Genomic DNA, 18,387 nt, shown 5'->3' with positions numbered 1-18,387 from the left:
AAAGGCAAAAGAAAGTTAGGCCATCCTTGAGCTGGAGAGCTTAGGTGATGACGTGTACATATGCAGTTGTTCAACCGCCACGGCCAAGGGTTGAAAGAGGAACTAGGGTTAAACCCTGTTTTGCCACTTAGATCGGCCTGTTGTAAATATTTTCTTGTAATAGACCTTTAAATTATATTTTTGGGATCCCAATGTATACAGTAAACGTTCTATTGAAGCGTTACATCTTCACCAAAGTTTTTAATCCCTAAACAGCTAATCATACTTAGTTATACGATTTTGGCCAAATGACTCGATTAGCGTGTTTAGAAATGTTTACAAGGCACACTGTAACGGTCCCTGGAGTTTGGGGCAATACAACTTTGGTATCAGAGCGAGCCAAGGTTTATGGTTCCTGAAGACAAGCTGGGCATGTACACTCGTCACTGAAGATAGCTTCACTCAGGGAATGGTAACTATTTCTGTAGTTACGTGCTTAACTGCTTAAATAGAATGTAAATGCTTTACCTGCATATTGTATTAGAGAGCATGAGATTCTGATAGAGCCTGGCTCTTGACTATATGATTATATGCTCCTTGAATATATATATATATGGATGTGATTATATGATTAGCTGCTCTGTGAATATATAATTGTGATATTGCATGCTGGAGTTGGAGGCATGGTGTGAATGTTGGAAGAACAGGGATTATGATTGATGTATGAATGTCATGGGCATGTTTTTAGCACTGCAAGTGGTTTGTGATGTTGTGTGGTAAGGTTTATCCCGTGGGAAAAAAAACCCTTGATATGCTCGTTATGATTAATGGGTCAAATTATTGACTGCAGATTCAATCAGCAGGTTTATATTCAATGCAGATAATGAGGCATGGTGGTGGTTATAATGAGGCTGGGAGTTACAGCCAGGGTATTAGTTCTTCATCTGCTCTTATGAATTTTCAGTAGATGCTCACAAATTTGCAATCAAGATTGCAGAGGCAGGAGGAAGAGATTAGGAGTTTGAAGCAATAGCAGAATCTGTTGGGGAGCACCTCTTACTTTGTTGTGCCAAGAGTGGCACCAGCTTTGGCTCAGCCTAGGGTTGAGAACGGGTGGGAATTTCTCTGTGGAAGATTCCAGGAATATTACCCTCCAGTATTTAAGGGAGGCCTAGATCCATTCGGAGCTGAGCAATGGATGGGCATGATCAGTTCAATTCTTGATAGTATGGGGCCGGTGGGTCATGATAGGGTGATCTGTGCAACAAATGTATTGTGGGATGATGCCCGGACGTGGTGGGAAGTAGTATCCCAGACACGAGACACAACTATGATGGATTGGAAAGAATTTAGGCAGCTGTTTAATGAGAAGTATTACTGTGATGCAGCTAAGACTGCTAAGATGAATGAGTTTCTGAATCTCGTTCAAGGAAAAGCAACAGTAGCCGAGTATGTTAACAGATTCGATGGGTTGGCCAAGTTTTCTTTAGACATGGTACCCACAGATGTATCTCGGAAGGAAAAGTTTGCTTAGGGCTTGAATCCTGGAATAGCTCAGGGCATTAGAGTTTCCCCAGTGCATGAAGTCTCTACCTATGCTCAGGTGGTAGAGAAGGCTCTTGCTGTTGAGAGCATAAGAGATGGGAAGAAGAGTGCCAGAGAGCACGTTGCTCATATAGTGGTATCTCCACTTATTAAAGCAAGCAAGAATGAAGGTTGGAAGACTCGTCCAGTATGCACTCGGTGCAAGAGGCGTCATCTGGTAGAATGTCGAGCAAGGGTATGTTTTGCATGTGGCATGGTTGGGCATTTCAAGAGGGATTGCCCAAGGCTAAGAGAGCATGAGCAAAAGGGGATAGACAGCTCGATTCCAGCTCAAGTGTTTATTCCGAGGCAGTCAGAGTCTGAGACCGAGACTGGTTCCTCGGGGGTGGCAGGTCAGTTTTTGGTTTTGATCTTTATTTTGTGCTGGCCGATTTGGTGCCATGCTGTTCCTTATTTGTTGCATATAGAGAGGTATAAAGTGATATACAGGTCATATGGTTATGTTATGATGAAAAGTGATATTGTATTGGTAATTTAAGTGATTAGGTGAATTATTGTTGAAGGACTCATTAGTGACTTGGATAAAGCTGGTTATGACTGGCTTTGTTTTGATCCAGGGTATGGATTGGTTAAGTAATTATGAAGCAATTTTATATGGCAAGAAAGGAATAGTGTCTCTTGGGTTTAAGAGTGGAAAGCCTTGTGGCAGTTGGCACTGTGCATGGATTTAATATGTTTATGTCATCTGTATTGAGAGCTAGAGCTCTAGTGCAGGGAGATGCATGGAATTCTTAGCTAGTGTGGTGGATACCACTTAGATTGCACCAGTGGGATCGGGACAGGCTGGGCTAGTCTGTGAGTTCTGGATGTGTTTCCAGGGGTTTTGCCAGGGATGGAATCAGGTTTAAGGCACTGTTTTGAATGGTTCAGTAGGGTTGTAAGAACTTAAGGTTCAGTTACCGAGTAAAACAGAATTCTCTAAGGGGGATCTTTGATCTGGTTAGTACCAGTTAGAGATCGAGGAAAAAGGATAAATAAAGGATCTGTTTAATGCTAAGTGTGTATGAATCAGGTGAACAGGGCATTCAAAGGTTTATTCGAATGGGGATTGTGATCGTCTTGGACGATGGTATTGTGATGATTTCTCTGTGAAGATTTTCCAAAGTCAAGGAACACTTTGGGGGCAAGAGTTTCCTTGGATGGTAAGGATATTGCAAGTGCCTTGGGAATTAATTCTGAGTCTTCTTGTAGATCAGAATTAGTTTGGAGGTTGTTGTGACACCTCAGTAACAGGGAAAAGTGATTGCCTATGCAACGTGTTGGTTAAAGGATTTGACCAGAACTAGGGTAGAGTTTCTGGTGGGCCAGGTGGCCAGATTTATGTTTGAGATTACCATCTCAGGGAAGATCAAAAGGAAAGACAATTAAGTGAACCACAGATAGGAAGATTGTGGAGAATGTCTTAACTGGATTAGCTAAGAGTTGTGCATTGTCAGATATGAATTTGTTGAGGTATGAAGGTCGGATTTAGAATCTGATGGACACTGGAATTAATTGGGAGATTCTGGATGAATCTTGTGTTATTCTTCTATTCTCTTCATTCAGGCATCATGGAAATGTAACAAGATATGAAAGCTTCATAGTGATGGCCTGAGATGGAGAGGGATGTAATGGATGTGTAGTAAAGGTCTTAGCCTGTTAGCGAGTCAGATCAGAGTGTCAGGAATCGATGAGGACATGGTAGCCTTTGAGTATTTTATAATGGAAATAAGAGAGCATTGAGTCATGATGGACCAGTAGTCCAAGTGAGTTCACTTCTACCAGTAAGAATGAGTAAACAATACAGTTGATCAGTATTCAGATCCCTATGTGAGAAAGGAATACAATGCCTTCATGAAACTCAGGGTCTATCTTATCAGATGAAGACTCTAGTGTGACTTCCAGGTTTTGGAAGGGTTAAGAAGGCAATGAGTATATAGATGGAATTCAGTATAGTTTATTACTCTTAGACTGATGGTAAATCAGAGAGAGAGGGTTATCCAATTATTATTGGAAGAACATCTTATAAGATGAATGAGTTAATATATATCTGGATTCTGAGCTGGTTCAGGGGACAATTGAGATTATTAAAGGTTGAAGCTTGGATGCTCACTTCTCAGAATAAATGGAAAAGTTTTACTGAATTGAAAAGTAGGAACGTGGAATTCTAGGTAGAAGAATGTATCTTCCTTAAAGTATCACCATGGAAAGGGGTGAGGAGTTAAGGGCAAGCTAAGCCCTAGATTATCTCGGCAGTTGAGTCTTGGATAAGACTGGTTAGGTTGACTATGGATCAGCCTTTTCTTTGGCACTGTCAGTTGAATGCAGTGTGTTATGTATTTCCATGCAGGGGACATGAGTTAAAGGAACTCATGAGTTGAGTTATAAGGATCTGAAGGCTAAGGTTAAGTATTCCAGTAAGGAATAGCCAGTTCAGATTGTAACAGAAGTAATAAGGTTCTGATGAACAGAGTGTACCTTGGGTTAAGGTATGTTGCAGGAACAGTGAGGTCGAGAGAACGACTTGGGAAACTGGAATCAGTTGTGCGGAATGCTTATTCCAGGCTGTTTAGGTAAATTTCGAGGATGAAATTTCTATAAGGAGGGGATAGTTGTAATGCCCTGAATTTTCTAATAAGGGTTAGGACTTTGATTAGGAGGCCGGGAGGGCCATAATTGGTTTATTATATTATTTGGTGATTATATGCATGTTTATGTGAATTATATTATTATATGACGATAAATGCATGCATATGGGTGTATTTATAATTATAAGGGCATTTTGGTAATTTGGCCCGTTAAGGGCGTAATTGTGTATTTTCGTGCATGTGGGTGAGTTATGAATGGTACCACATTATATGTGCATTGTTCGAGCCTTTCGGCATGAGACGATCATGGAATGCAAGTGTTCGATCTGGTCATAACGGGTTTAAGCTCGAGGCTCGGGGTGGGTCTCGGGGTAATTCTAATGATTAGAGCATTACCGGGAATTAAAGGGTAATGGGATATAATTTATGGGTATTTGAGAATATTGAGAATAGTGGGAATTGGAGGGTGTTAATTATGATTAATGAAATAGGTGCGAAAGGACGATTTTTCCCTTGGTGACTATTAAGGCTTTATTTTAGACTTGAGGGCATTTAGGTCTTTTCACCCTTAAAGATTTATATCAGCCATTAAGGCTGTAGAAAGAAGAGGAAAACAAAGTGTTGCTTTCCTTATCTCCCAATGGTTTTTTCTCCTCCATTTCTCCTTGAATTTTCAAGCTCTTTTTGAGGAATCAAGCCAAGGAACCAAGCTGGAATAAGCTAGGGTTATGCTCCATCACTAAAGAGGGTGTGTTGTTGAGATTGAGGTGAGTTTTTAGCCATTAGAACTCTTGGTTTTGCTTTGTTTTCTTAGTTAAGTTTCAGTTGGTTTTTGAGTTGAAAAGTTGGGAATTGATTGGAGTTTTGGCTAGGGTTCTTGGGGTTGTGATGCTTGAGGCATGTGAGGATCGTATTTGGGTTCATTTGGGACTTAATTTGATGTTTGGAAGCTTTTGGTTTGGGTTAGAAATGGTGGAATCGAAGGATGAAGTTTTTGGGCAGTTGCTGGCTCAAGGTAGCGCTACAGCGCCCAGTATAGGGCGCTACAACGCTACCTGCAGGGGAAGCTAGGGTGGTTTGGCTCTGTGAAGAGTTCTGGGGTGCTAGGAGGGTAGCGCTGTAGTGCTGCCTTGTTTCTTCAGAACCCCGTTTTGAGTGTTTTTAAGGGTTTTTGGCTCGAGGTTTCTATCCTTAAGGCCCGAGATCGAATCTACCCACTGTGTGGGTACATTTCGGGGTTCCGAGAGTGGGGTTTAGACCAAGACCCTTTCTTGGTTGATTTTAATTAATTGGAGATTTTTTGTGTTATGACTAGGTAACCGCTAAAGGATTAAGGATTGATCGTTCTCAAGGGTCGTTCTTTCTCTAATTCTTGCTCGAACCCGAGGTAAGAAAACTGCACCCTGTGTATATGTGACATGCATGGTTATTCTTGATGCATGTTGAATGCTTAAATGTAATGCATGAGAAACATATGATTAGGACATGCTATGTATACCGAATATGATATTGTTCAGAGCTTGAGCCTCTTTGTTTATGCATGATCCTAATTGTGCTAGTAATTGTTGAGTAAGCATGTTAAATGCCCTGTATTCGAATATTTGACATATGATATATGTTTGGTGGCATTGCTTACTTGTGTATGGTACCAATTGTTCAGAATCAGAACTGGTCGCGTATCACTGACCTAAGAGTCAGAAACGACATAAGCGTCCTGTATGCAGGGTCGAATGAAGATTAGATCTAATCGATATCAGCATTGAATGACTCATATGGGGTATTAATGCTGGACCGAACCTAAGGTCGATGAAATTTATAAGCGCTTGTCTAGTCTAAGATTAGTTACTCAGAGCCAGGGCCAAAGGCCTAGGTGGAAGCTTGTCACATGGCTAGGGAGCAGTACTCCATGGTTATGACTCTATGGTCATGAGGAAGGTTACGTTGGTCACTAGTCATCATGCACCTATCCTATTTAATCTAGTGAAAGGATCACTTATTTATAAAGGGAACAGACCCACCTTAGTGACTGTACCACTGTCACTCTTTTTATTTTGGGCTAAAAGCCCTGGATGATTATTGTGATCATTGGTTGATGTGTTATACTCAACATTACATGAACTCATTTGCCTATATGGTTAGGGCTATATTTGCTTGGCGTGTGCCTTATGATTTGATGACCTATTATTACTGTTCATGAGCATATTAAGTTTTCTTGCTGGGCTTCGGCTCACGGGTGCTATGTGGTGCAGGTAAAGGCAAAAGAAAGTTGGACCATCCTTGAGATGGAGAGCTTAGGTGACGACATGTACATATGCAGCTGCTCGACCGCCACGGCCGAGGGTTGAAAGAGGGACTAGAATTAAACCCTGTTTTGCCGCTTAGATCGGCCTGTTGTAAATATTTTCTTATAATACGCCTTTAAATTATATTTTTGGGATCCCAATGTATACAGTAAACGTTACATCTTCCCCAAAGTTTTTAATCCCTAAACTGCTAATCATACTTAGTTACAAGATTTTGGCCAAATGACCCGATTAACGAGTTTAGCACTATTTACAAGGCACACTGTAATGGTCCCTAGAGTTTGGGGCGTTATAGTTTCTATCACATACAATGGTAATGAGTTAATGGCCATTAATTTGTAGTCTTATGATTTATGTTTACATTTTATGATTTATGTTTTACGTTTTATGATTTATGTTTTACGTTTTATGATATGTTTTTGTAGTTTTTCCTTACTGGGCATTAGGCTCATTCATTTTTATTTAGATGTTGCAAGTAAATGAACATGGAAGGCGGGACGGATTCTAGGTGGCTTTGGCATGTTTATCTGGCAAGAACTAAATGATTGGACTGATGGGAAAGATCGAGGATGACGTTTATGTTTTGAGTCTTTTTAACTATGTATTTATGATTTTCTGCATTTAGTATTTGAACATTTAATTAAAGGTTTTGTTTTCTTTATGATTTTATGTAATAAAAATGGGATCCCGTATTTTGGATTTTCTAATAAAGTTCTATTATTTTATCTATGTCTTCAAAAATAATATTTATGTCTTAGTAGTTTTAATGGTCCGAGGTCTTTAAGTGAGTCGGGTCCTTACAATTAGGCACTCTAGAGCATGGGGGACGGGTTAGGGGGATCAGTGCACATGTTGTTCCCCGTACATTTTTTCATGTCCCACCACCAAGAAGATTCAATCACAAGAAAAAAGGTGTGGAAGAAGCTCGTTATAAAGACCTTGAAGAGAAATGGTGTCAATCTGAAGAAAGGGCACATCAATAGGAGGAAAAGTTAAACTAGTTGATGGCATATATTGCATCTCAATAGAGCGATGCATTTGGATCATCAAATGCCTCTGGTTCGAGTGTAGGAGGAGCCTCAAACACACCACACACACCATATGCCGCTCCACCACCGACACATGCACCATATGCTCACCGACCACCTTCACAGGTACCATATGCTCCTGCACCACCTACACATGCACCATGTGCTCCCCCACCACCACATTCAATGTTTCCTGATGAGGTAATAGTTTCCTATTAACTCATTATTTCATATATTGGATAAAGTAAAAATAAACTAGTTTATCGAAAAATCTAACTTCTATTATTTTGTAATGTAATAGATTAATTGTAAGTTGTGTCTTGGTTTGACACAAAATATAGTTGCAGAGGGGAAACTTTTAAGTACCTGTTGCACATAAATACATAGCGTTCAGCTACCTCCGGTAAATTATCGTGTGAGAGTTGATGTAGCCATTCAAGAGAACGCAGTTTACTGCATCCACTTACAATTGAAGGATATAGATTGGTTGCACAAGCAGTCGGGTACGATGTTGGATGGCCACAACATTGGATCCTTACTAATCAACAAATGAATGAGCCACTTGCGCCCTGTACTCAACAACCAAGACAATCAAAAAAAATGATAGAGCCATTGACACAAGGGCCTACAGAAGTGCCTATGACAAGAATGTTGAAGTGTTTGCTGAAGTTATTGATCGATGGAAAAGTAACCATGTGGTAGAAATTCCAATTGTAGAAAGGGTATTTAGATTCATATACAATGCTCAGTTAGGGAAAGATGATATCCTCTACTTTTTCTACTATGAGATGATTGGATAGACTGAGCTGGCATTATATATGAGGTACAATGGTGTTTATAATTTTTTAGTTTAATTAGTGTGACTTCAAATTTAATAGTTTATTCACTTTATTAATTATATGTAGGTTGCTCTATGATTTAGTGCAAACGAAGGGGTTGAACCACAAGTACACTTTCATGCATCCTACTTTATTGTCCATTAATGCAGGAACTAATGAAGCACGAACTAAATATCTCTTCGATGAGTTTCTACAGATGGAGCTAGAGACACAAATTCTAATTTGTCCTTGGAACAACAAGTAAGTCAACTTAATTTTATATTCATATATATATATATATATTTGATAAATATCTTACACAAGTTTTTTTTGGTTGTAGCTATCATTGGATGTTAGTATTAATTCAGCCACACAGTCATTCGCTAGCTTTTTTAGATCCTGTAAACTCACGTTTTCGTCTGGAAATCAAGGAGACAATTATCATGTAAGTTATACATATTAATTAATTAATTTATGATTTCATTCAAAACTCATATCTGGGTAAATATTAATATTTTGTGCAGGGCATTGGATCAATATGATACACACCGAAGAGAAAAAGAGTCCATCAAACTAAAAGTTTGTGTTCCTAAAGAAAGTAAATTATTACTTAACGTATTAAAGTTTTTGACATATTTTTATTCTTATTATAAATTGCTAAATATAATACTTAAATTTGGATAACTATGTTGTAATAGTGTCGAAACCAAACTGAACCAACCGAGTGTGACTTTTACATTATGAAGTTTGCTAGAGAGTTGATTTCACAGCCTAGACTAAAGACCTACTTCAAAAATGAGGTATTATTTTATCTTTTAATTTTAATTTAAATCATCCCTCATGATTTTATTTGGATGATTTCTAACTTATCATTTTAAATATTTCCTAATTAGTTTTATGAATACGGCACCATATTCGACTGACAAAATCAACGAGATACGGGATGAGTGGACTGAATTAATCATGGAATATCTCAGTTAGCAAATGAGCAAGTTGATGAGGAAATTTTAGTTTAAGTAGTGTTTAATACATATAAATTTAGAACACAAGTTATAACTATATACATAGATTAACTTTGAAATCTGAATTACTTTTGTAGATTTGATCACAAATGTTTAAGAAAATTATGTTGTTGTTTTTCTATTTATGTTGCTATTTTTATGTTTCTGGTGTTGTTTTTCTGTTTCTACTATTATTATTATTTTCTCAAAATAGGCTAGGGAAATTGGCATAAACATTTGCAATTTTCCTGGTTAATATTTTATGTGACCATTCTAAACTAATGCAAAAAACCTTGTTTTTTAACATTTGTGGCAGTTCCCCATTGACACAATTGCTAGGCATTTGCTTTAATGTCTAACTGTCACAAATGCGAGATTTTTCACAGTTCCCCACTGACGCAAATGCCTAGCAATTGCATCAGTGGGGAACTACCAGCCTGGTTTGCGTCATGGGATTCCGCGTCACTTTGAAAACTGACGCAAAAACGCAATTGTGGCAGTTAGGAACTGACACAAATGCCAGTTTTTGTATTAGTGCCAACCTTCCGCTACGTCCCTGATTTTATTCAAATTAATACCAACAATTAGTAACCGAGTGGTCTACATATATGTATTCATTAAATGCTTTGTGGATTTCTTTCATTTTTTTATATTTATGTTGATTTTTTTTTTTTTGAATGGATGATTTTTTTTTTTGAATGTATGGTTGAATGATGGATCGTTAATTATATGGTACTATTGGGTTGGGAATTTATTTTTATATTTCCTTAGATCTTGTGTATACATCAATGAATGATGCATTACTCGACTACATTATTGTATTCTTGTGTATATCAGGTATATTAGATTCTTACACAAGAAAGCAGTATGAATTGCTATTTTGAGCATAGCCAATGAACATACAGTCAATGGTTTTTGGACCAACTTTTACCAATTTTGGTAGTTATACTACAAATTTTTCAAGGCATTCCCACATTCGAAGGTAATTATAGGATGGCTTTCTAGCTTTCCATAGTTCATATGGAGTTTGATCTCTTTTCTTTTTAGGTACCTTATTCAAAAGGTAATTAGCTGTAAGAATAACCTTTCACCACTTGTTCTGGGCTAGACCAGAACTTAACAACATCGCATTCATCATTTCTTTCAATGTGTGATTCTTTCGCTCAGCTACACTATTTGATTAAGGAGAATAAGGAGTTGTGGTCTCATGTATAATCTCATGTTGAGCACAGAAGTCAACAAAAGGTAATTCATACTCACCACCTCGGTCACTCCTTAAGACCTTGATTTTCTTGTCAAATTGATTCTCAACTTCATTTTTATAAAGAATGAATTTCTCTATAGCGTCATCTTTACTTTTAAGCATATATACATAGCAATATTTCGTGCTATCGTCAATAAAGGTAATGAAATACTTATTACCACATCTTGTTTGAATTATTTTTAAATCATATAGATCACTATGAATTAATTCAAGTAGTTTTGTATTTCTTTCAACATTATGAAATGATGATCTTATTAGTTTTTCCTTTACACAAGTTTCACATATATGTTTAGTGTCTATTTCAAATGTTGGTAAATGGTTCGTGCTAATAAGTTTGCCCAAAGAATCATAATTAACATGTCCTAGTCTATCATGCCATAAATTGGACATTCCTCCACTCATATAACCTCTTCCCACATGCATTCCACTCTTAGTGAAAGTAAATTATTTGACTCAAACACCATGCGAATGACAAGGTTGTTCAACAGTGAACTAGACACTAAGTTCTTGCATATATCAGGCACATACAAAATGTTGTTCAGTGTTACTTCTTTCCCATAAGTCATCTTCAAGATCACCTTGCCTTGGCCCTTTATCTCAGAGGTAGCAGAATTTCCCATGAACATCTTCTCTCCATTTTTCAATACCTCGAAGGTGGAGAACATCTTCTTGTCAAAGCAGACATGGTGGGCTGCCCCAATGTCAATCCACCATTCTTTTGGGTTTGATCCTACCAAATTGATTTCAGTCACCACTGCCGAGATATTGATTTTAGAAACTTCTTGAGTCACCGTCTCGATGATGTTGGCCTCTTTGTTTTTGTTCTTCTTTGGCAATCTACAATTAGAAGATTTGTGACCAAGCTTGTCACAATTGTAGCACTTTCCCTGAAACTTTGGTTTCTTGGAGATTCCTCCCTTCAGTCCCAGCTTGGATGGACCCTTTCACTTTGTTGTTCTTATTGGCCTTGGAGCATTGACCATACTCCAATACATTAGCTTTGTCCACATAGGAGGCAGTTGACTTCCTCTCAGAGGTCCTATTGTCCTTTTAAATCCGAAGTCTGATAATGAAATCTTAAGTGCCCTTCTCCTTCTGCTTGTGCTTAAGGTAATTCTTAAAGTCCCTCCATGAAGGTGGTAGCTTGTCAATGATGGATGCCACTTGAAATCTATCACTTAGAGTCATTCCTTCTGCATGGATCTAATGCAAGATGACCACAAACTCTTTAATTTGACTGATGGCAGTTTTGGAGTCAACCATCTTACAGTCCAAAAAGCGGCCCACGATGAATGTCTTGTTGCTAGCATCCCCAGTCTTATATTTATGGTCTAAAGACTCCCAAAGTTCTTTAGCTGAGTTCTTCTAAAGATAAACATTATACAGAGAATTGTCGAAACAAGTCATGACATAGTTCCGACATAGATTATCTATTTCCTCCAATCGTTCATAGCAGCAATGTCTTGGACATCAGTCTCAACTTCCTTCAAGTTATGAGGATCCTCTATCAAGACTCTTGCGAGATTCAGAATGGTCAGATAGAACATCTTTTGTTGCCACCTCTTGAAGTTTTACCCATCAAACTTCTTCCGTAGAATGCTAGGATAAGACATCATCGACATCTTTTCCATATCAGAGGTTGCCCCTTGGCCCACAGCAAGGGTTGTCACTAGGCCCATAGTAGGATTTATTCCTAGATTCTGGCCTTCAACAGTCACACCATCCATTTTGGACTTAGTTGACATTTCAGAAAAATACATAACGAAAGTGTTAATTTTCTAGATAAAAAATAAACCTAGGTAGAAAATTTCCAAAAAACTCTAGAAGGATCCATGCTCTTGCCTCAACAAGTCTAGTCTTTTGAAAATATTCAGTTCCCAGGAGAGTCTGTTGGGGTCACAAATTGTCCCACTAAAAGCCCAACTTCCCTGACAAAACTTCTCTAGTGAGTATTTATACAAGTTCAAAAACAAACTTCTCCACAATCACAATATATTAATAGGTAATAATAAATTACACAGTGACTAGGCAATATCAATATTAGTAATATAAGTAATAACACACATTTAACAAATATTTGTTTTAAGATTGTTAGAAAATAGGCATGTGATATTGGTTATAAAGAAAATAAATAACATGTGATATTGATATAAAATACCTAACATAAACATATATTGTGAGAAGTGAAGATGAAGAGAGTACAAATATATTAAAATAAATTAAAGCACATGTATTATAAATATCGCTTTTGCGTCAAACCGAGTCTAGTGCACCACTATCTCCTTAAAATAATTATGCCTCCTCCATGGGTGCTAGAGGATTGCTAACAACACTTGTCTTCCAGGATAAAACGGTATATTAGCAGCAGCCAAGCACCTTGCTTATACTCCTAACGAACTGACCAATGCTTAAGAACACCGCCAAGATCTGACTGAGGACTAGGAGAGCTATGACACCAGATGGTATGAACTTAGAGGATCTTCAACGAGGAACCAAGAGAGTGAGGAAGATAATTTTTAAAATGAAGAGAGAAATTTCAAATGGTATGTCTAACAATGAGGTGAAACCCTCTATTTATAGTCTTCAAGGGGGACCAAGTGCTTGAGAATCAAGCAAACAAAAATGGGTAACTTCCCAAAAAGTCAATTTCAGGTAACTGCTTAAAAATTGAAGAAATTTTTGTGAAAGGCAAGGATGAGATCTCCCAAATTTGTTTAGACTATTCTAGAATATTCTTGTCAAATTTGGAAGGAAAATAAATTATGGGTAGCAAAAGAAGTCCAACACAGACTAGATTTTTTGGGCTTGCTTTCGTGCCCACAAGGCGTGTAAGCACCCATAAGTCGCATGTAATTTTGCTCCACCCACAATGAATTTGCACCCCTCCTGCGAGCGCAAAAGAGAGCCTCACTGCTTATCAACTTTCTAAGATAATTATATGAAATTCTATATATACCCCTTTGAAAGGGTATTCAAATTTATGTGTGACTAACACAAATCCTATTATTTTCGCTTATCATTTTGCCTACTTTAGGTGATAATTTCTCATTCACCCCTTAACCATTTTGAGTTATTAATATTTGATTTTTATGTACTCATTGAGAGCCTGTATCTTTAAAGACATCTTAGTAATAACAAGTGATTCTCAATCAAAATCATTCCTTAAAATGTTACTTTAAACTAGTGTGGCACTATTTTTCTCAATTTTACCATTACATTTTGTGGAATCAAGTAAGGTTGAGTGATTGTAGATGTTGAGGTTAAAGTGGTTATAATAACTCATTGACTCATTATATCGTTATCATCCCTCATATTTGACTAATAAGACTATTATTTGTAAAAAAAAAAAAAGAGAGAAAAGTAAAACGAATGGCTTGGGACCCAAAAGAAGGGCAAGGGTAACTACACTAATTAACCCTATTCAGCCCTATATTTATAACTCTAACCCTTAGTTAAAGTTTTTCACATTTTTGACTCTTTAGGACAAAATTACCCCTTTGTTAAACAAATAATTAGAAAGGACCCTATTTCAGTTTCACTCTTCTCATCCCCTTCCCGTTGAAAACCCTCCCTCCCAAACCCAACTATCTTCTCGTCGAAGCTGCGGTGGTGTTGTCGTCTCCGGCCAGCACCCACCTCATCTCACACCGATGCATGTCCTCCCAGTTGCATCATCATCTCCACAGCCACCTTTTTTTCTTACCCATTTCGTTTTCAGCCCCTTTTACACTCTTCCTTCTCTCTCTCTCAAATCTACCACAACCCCCATCCCCTCCGCTTGCTCCCGACCCCACAAACCCACATTGCTGCCTCGCCGTGCTTCACAGCCATATCGTCGAGCCCACGTCGCCGGAGCCCAAGGTTTACAACACCTAAGACCCCACACTCCCCTTGCAAGCCCGATACCCTAGTCCAATGTATTGTTATTGGGATCCCTTGTTGTTATATTATTTATGACTTCTTTGTTTTATTTTGAATTTTTCATATTGATGCTTTGAGATTTGATGGTTGTGGTTGGAAACATGTTAGAAGAATGTAAGGTTTGGACTTTGGTTAAATTTCTAACTACTTGAGGCATGTTTTAATTGGGAAATAAGGAGTGAATTTGGTGTGAAGTGAAGTTGTTGTGAACCATATATAATTTCAGTGTGAACAATGTGTGAAATTGGTGTGAACCATGTGTGATTGTGGTGTGAATTTAGTGTGAACCATGTATGAAGTGAAGTTGGTGTGAACCATGTGTGATTTTAGTGTGAATAGTGTGTGAATTTTGTGTGAATAGTGTGTGAACGATGTGCGAACCATGTTTTGAAATTATGGTGAACGATGTGAGAATGATGTGTGAACCATGTGTGAATTTGGTGTGAATGGTGTGTGAACCATGTTCTGAACTTATGGTGAATAATGTGTGAATTATTATAAAACTGCACGGCCTCAATTTCTAGTGTGTATATATTTCTTTTTGTTTATTGTAATAAATTTATTAGCATATTATGTATGATATATAAGTGAAAATCAATTGTGGAAGGAACTTGTAACTCAAATGCACTAGTTTGTTATCAAATATATGAATGAGTATTATCAAATGCCAAACATGCTCAAAGTAGCTAAAGAATAGGTACCATATTTATCTCAATTGTTTTTAATTGAATCCTTATGGAGTGTGTACTTCACAATAATTTATGTTCTTTTAATGTTTATATGTGAATTTAATTGAAAAACTAGTATCTTTTAATGATATAGAAAAACTCATTTGAAATATCATTTTATTTCTGCAGAATGTAAGTAATATTTTTTTAGGTTTTGAGTTTTTGATTGAGAAATATCTTAGCTCAAGCAAGACCAACAGTGGGATGGCTTATGGATTATTATGTGTATATATTTGTTAAATACTAACTTTGTTAGAATTTTGTGTGAATAGAGGTGAATTTAGTGTGAACTATGTCTGAATTTGGTGTGAATTATGTGTGAGGTTGGTGTGAATTTGGGTGAGCTATGCGTGAACCATGTGTGAACCATATGTGAAGAAAGTGTGAATATATCTGAGTTATGTATTAAGCGCTTATTTAATTTACCTTTTCAGATGTCACTCCTCATGCTTCCTACTGAAAGGCATTATCCAGCAAAGGCTGCGTATAGGGGAGGGAGCATTATGAGTACAATAATAACGAAGTTCACAACATTTGACTTGTTGGAACGAGCGAAACAGTCACCATTCAAGCAATTCTTCTTAGCTCCGCCTCTACAATATTCTGGAGTTATTATTCACCAGCTACCGCTTAGGAGAGTTGTTGGTAGAGGAAAGAACGAATACTGCTTGAATTTTAATATTTGTGGTCAGAATACAAGGTTTGGAATTAGTGAATTTGGTTTGATCACTGGATTGAATTGTGGAATTTCTCCGGATCAGGCAAAGTATAAAGAAATGACCAAGAGTAAAAGACTTCTCCAGACATACTTGAACAATAAAGAATGTTTGTCTTCTGAAGAGTTGGAAGATGGATTCAAAAGGTGCGATGTGAAAGAAGACGTATGGAAATTAAGTCTATGTTTTTTGGTAGACTCTCTTTTATTACCTAGTGAACCAAAGAAGAAATGCTTTATTGATGTCCTTTCCATGGTGGAAAATGAAGATGACTTCTTCAACTATCCTTGGGGGAGATTATCGTACGAGAAGACATTATTCGGCTTGACAAAAGATATGGAAAGGCTAAGGAATAAATACTTGAAGAATGTTGAGCAAAAGAGAAAAAGACCAGCACCTCAGTACACAATTTATGGTTATGCCATTGCTCTGCAATATTGGGCCTATGAAATTTTCACAAAGTTCTCTGCATTTGCTGATCAACAACCCCTTGCCTTTCCAAGAATGCTTAGCTGGTCAGCGCATAAAATGCTGAAAGAGAAAGATATTGAAGGTGTATTTAAGAAAAAAAGTGTAAGTCATTAAGATTTTATTTGAGTTTGTGATTTATAAGTAATGTTTATACCTTATTAATTTATTATTTTGTTGCAGAATCTTGTGAAGGCCACGCTCAATCCAAGACCCGAAGAGAAAGAATTTCATGACTCTATTATTCAAGGACCAGATGAACTACTCATGGGATGTGTTATTAGCTTTGTAGACAATGATGTGGAATTGGAGTTTGAAAGGGAAGAACGTGAGGAATCTCCCACAAAGCCCGATGTAGCAGATGGGCATCGTCACGAGCAAGACCAGAAAGAGATACCAACTCCAATTAACACCCACCACGAAAAGTTGTTAGCTGATATTGACACTTTGAAAAGTAACCAACAAAGAATGGAGGAGAAGTTGGATTATCTAATTGAATTAGTGCTCTCGCAACGTAAAGGTAGTGATTCTGAGGATTCATTATCAGATGAGCATCTTGCTTCACCACACCATACATTTATTATGGAGCACGTTGTTGGAGAAGATAGCCCTAGCTGTAAGGTGGTATCTCATGAAGATATGGCTGGGGTGGAATTCAAGAGAAGGAGGGTTCCAACGAAAAGAATTTTTGGTTCCGAGTTTACTGATCCAACTAGGAAGAAAAAGAAAGCAAAGACAATTGTAACTGATCCTTGTGAAATTAATCCCCTACAACCATATGACTAAAAGCAAATGAGACGTTTTAAGAAATGGGTAATTGGTTTAAAAAAGAATGATAAGCCTATTTTCTCTTGGTTGGTTCGTGCACAGCAAAATGGTTTATTCAGCTACTTACACCACGTACATGGCTGGACGGACTGGTAAGACTACTGAAATAATTTTTTTTTAAATATATATAATTTGAATGTGATGTATATATACTTATAATATTTGGCATGCAGCACATTTATGCAGCTTTAGGGTTAATGAAAGAACGAGTGTACACTTACAAGAAGACTTACTCCGAAAGATTCACCATCGTGGATTCTATGTTCCAACAGTTCTTCGAACCACATTGGGAACAATTCAACAAGAGGAAAATCAAATCAAGCTACATTTGGCCAAAAGAAGTGCTTGATTACTTGGTAGGTGATGATAACAATTTCAAAAGGAGTTGGAAAGACATTGACGATGTGTTTACCCCGATTAATTTTTTTGGGACACATTGGGTGTTGTTAGAGATATCATTGACAAGCTATCTTATAAAAGCTTATGACGCTGATATCACTGTGGTCTCCAACAAGGAGTTTGAGAATAAAATGAGCAGATGGGGAAAAATGCTACCATTTCTAATTCAATCCAGTGGGTTGTTAAGTCATAGGAAAGATGTCCAACTACAAGCAGAGAAAGTGCGTTTTGAGATCACAAGACTTGGCACAGAAAAAGTGCCACAGACCAAAACTAGGTATAACTCTGTTAACCATATTTATATTGCAAATAATCACTATGGTCCTCCAATAATTAAAAAACTTTATTTCCTTTGCAGTGGCGATTGTGGGGTATATGTCATCAAACATCTGGAGTACTTGCTAGCCAAAAAACCGCTATCCAAAGTAAATGACGACAACATGGATTTCTTTAGAAAAAAGACTTGTGTAGATTTGTTTTACCATAACTTACAACCACAGTTGTCTTTTATTTAAATATATGTATCTTACTTTTGGATGTATGAAGAAACTATGTCAACTTCATCTCATTAAATGGTATTGAATGACTTCGTTTATTTCATCTTAATAGTGGAATGGATAAATCTTTGTCACTTTTATCTTATTAAGTTATGTGTGAATTGGGTGTGAATTAAGTGTGAATCAGGATTGAAATATGTGTGAATCGGGATTGAAATATGTGTGAATCAGGTGTGAACTATGTGTGAATTAGGTGTGAATTAAG

At 37.3% G+C, this 18,387-nt stretch overlaps 1 protein-coding gene across 1 annotated transcript; it reads left to right on the top strand.

The window, feature by feature from the left end:
* Positions 1-13,014: 13,014 nt before the first annotated feature.
* LOC133805957 (uncharacterized) lies at positions 13,015-18,271 on the top strand. Its single transcript, XM_062244102.1, has 7 exons — positions 13,015-13,125; positions 15,344-15,346; positions 15,649-16,503; positions 16,582-17,152; positions 17,269-17,318; positions 17,400-17,902; positions 18,235-18,271. The coding sequence occupies exons 1-7, from the start codon at positions 13,015-13,017 to the stop codon at positions 18,269-18,271; spliced, it is 2,130 nt and encodes a 709-aa protein (XP_062100086.1).
* Positions 18,272-18,387: the final 116 nt, after the last annotated feature.

The sequence above is a fragment of the Humulus lupulus genome, chromosome X, assembly GCF_963169125.1.
Source record: "Humulus lupulus chromosome X, drHumLupu1.1, whole genome shotgun sequence".
NCBI classification, from domain to species: Eukaryota; Viridiplantae; Streptophyta; class Magnoliopsida; order Rosales; family Cannabaceae; genus Humulus; species Humulus lupulus.
Note: the sequence above shows the minus strand (reverse complement) of the source record. Positions and strands in the feature narration are given on the sequence as shown.

What these genes read in the sequence shown, in the direction of transcription:
- LOC133805957 (XM_062244102.1), top strand. Translation starts at nt 13,015, where the DNA reads ATGACACCAGATGGTATGAACTTAGAGGATCTTCAACGAGGAACCAAG. An exon ending in GTGTATTTAAGAAAAAAAGT is followed by an intron (nt 16,504 to 16,581) that starts GTAAGTCATTAA and finishes ATTTTGTTGCAG; the next exon opens with AATCTTGTGAAGGCCACGCT. An exon ending in GTGCCACAGACCAAAACTAG is followed by an intron (nt 17,903 to 18,234) that starts GTATAACTCTGT and finishes TCATCTTAATAG; the next exon opens with TGGAATGGATAAATCTTTGT.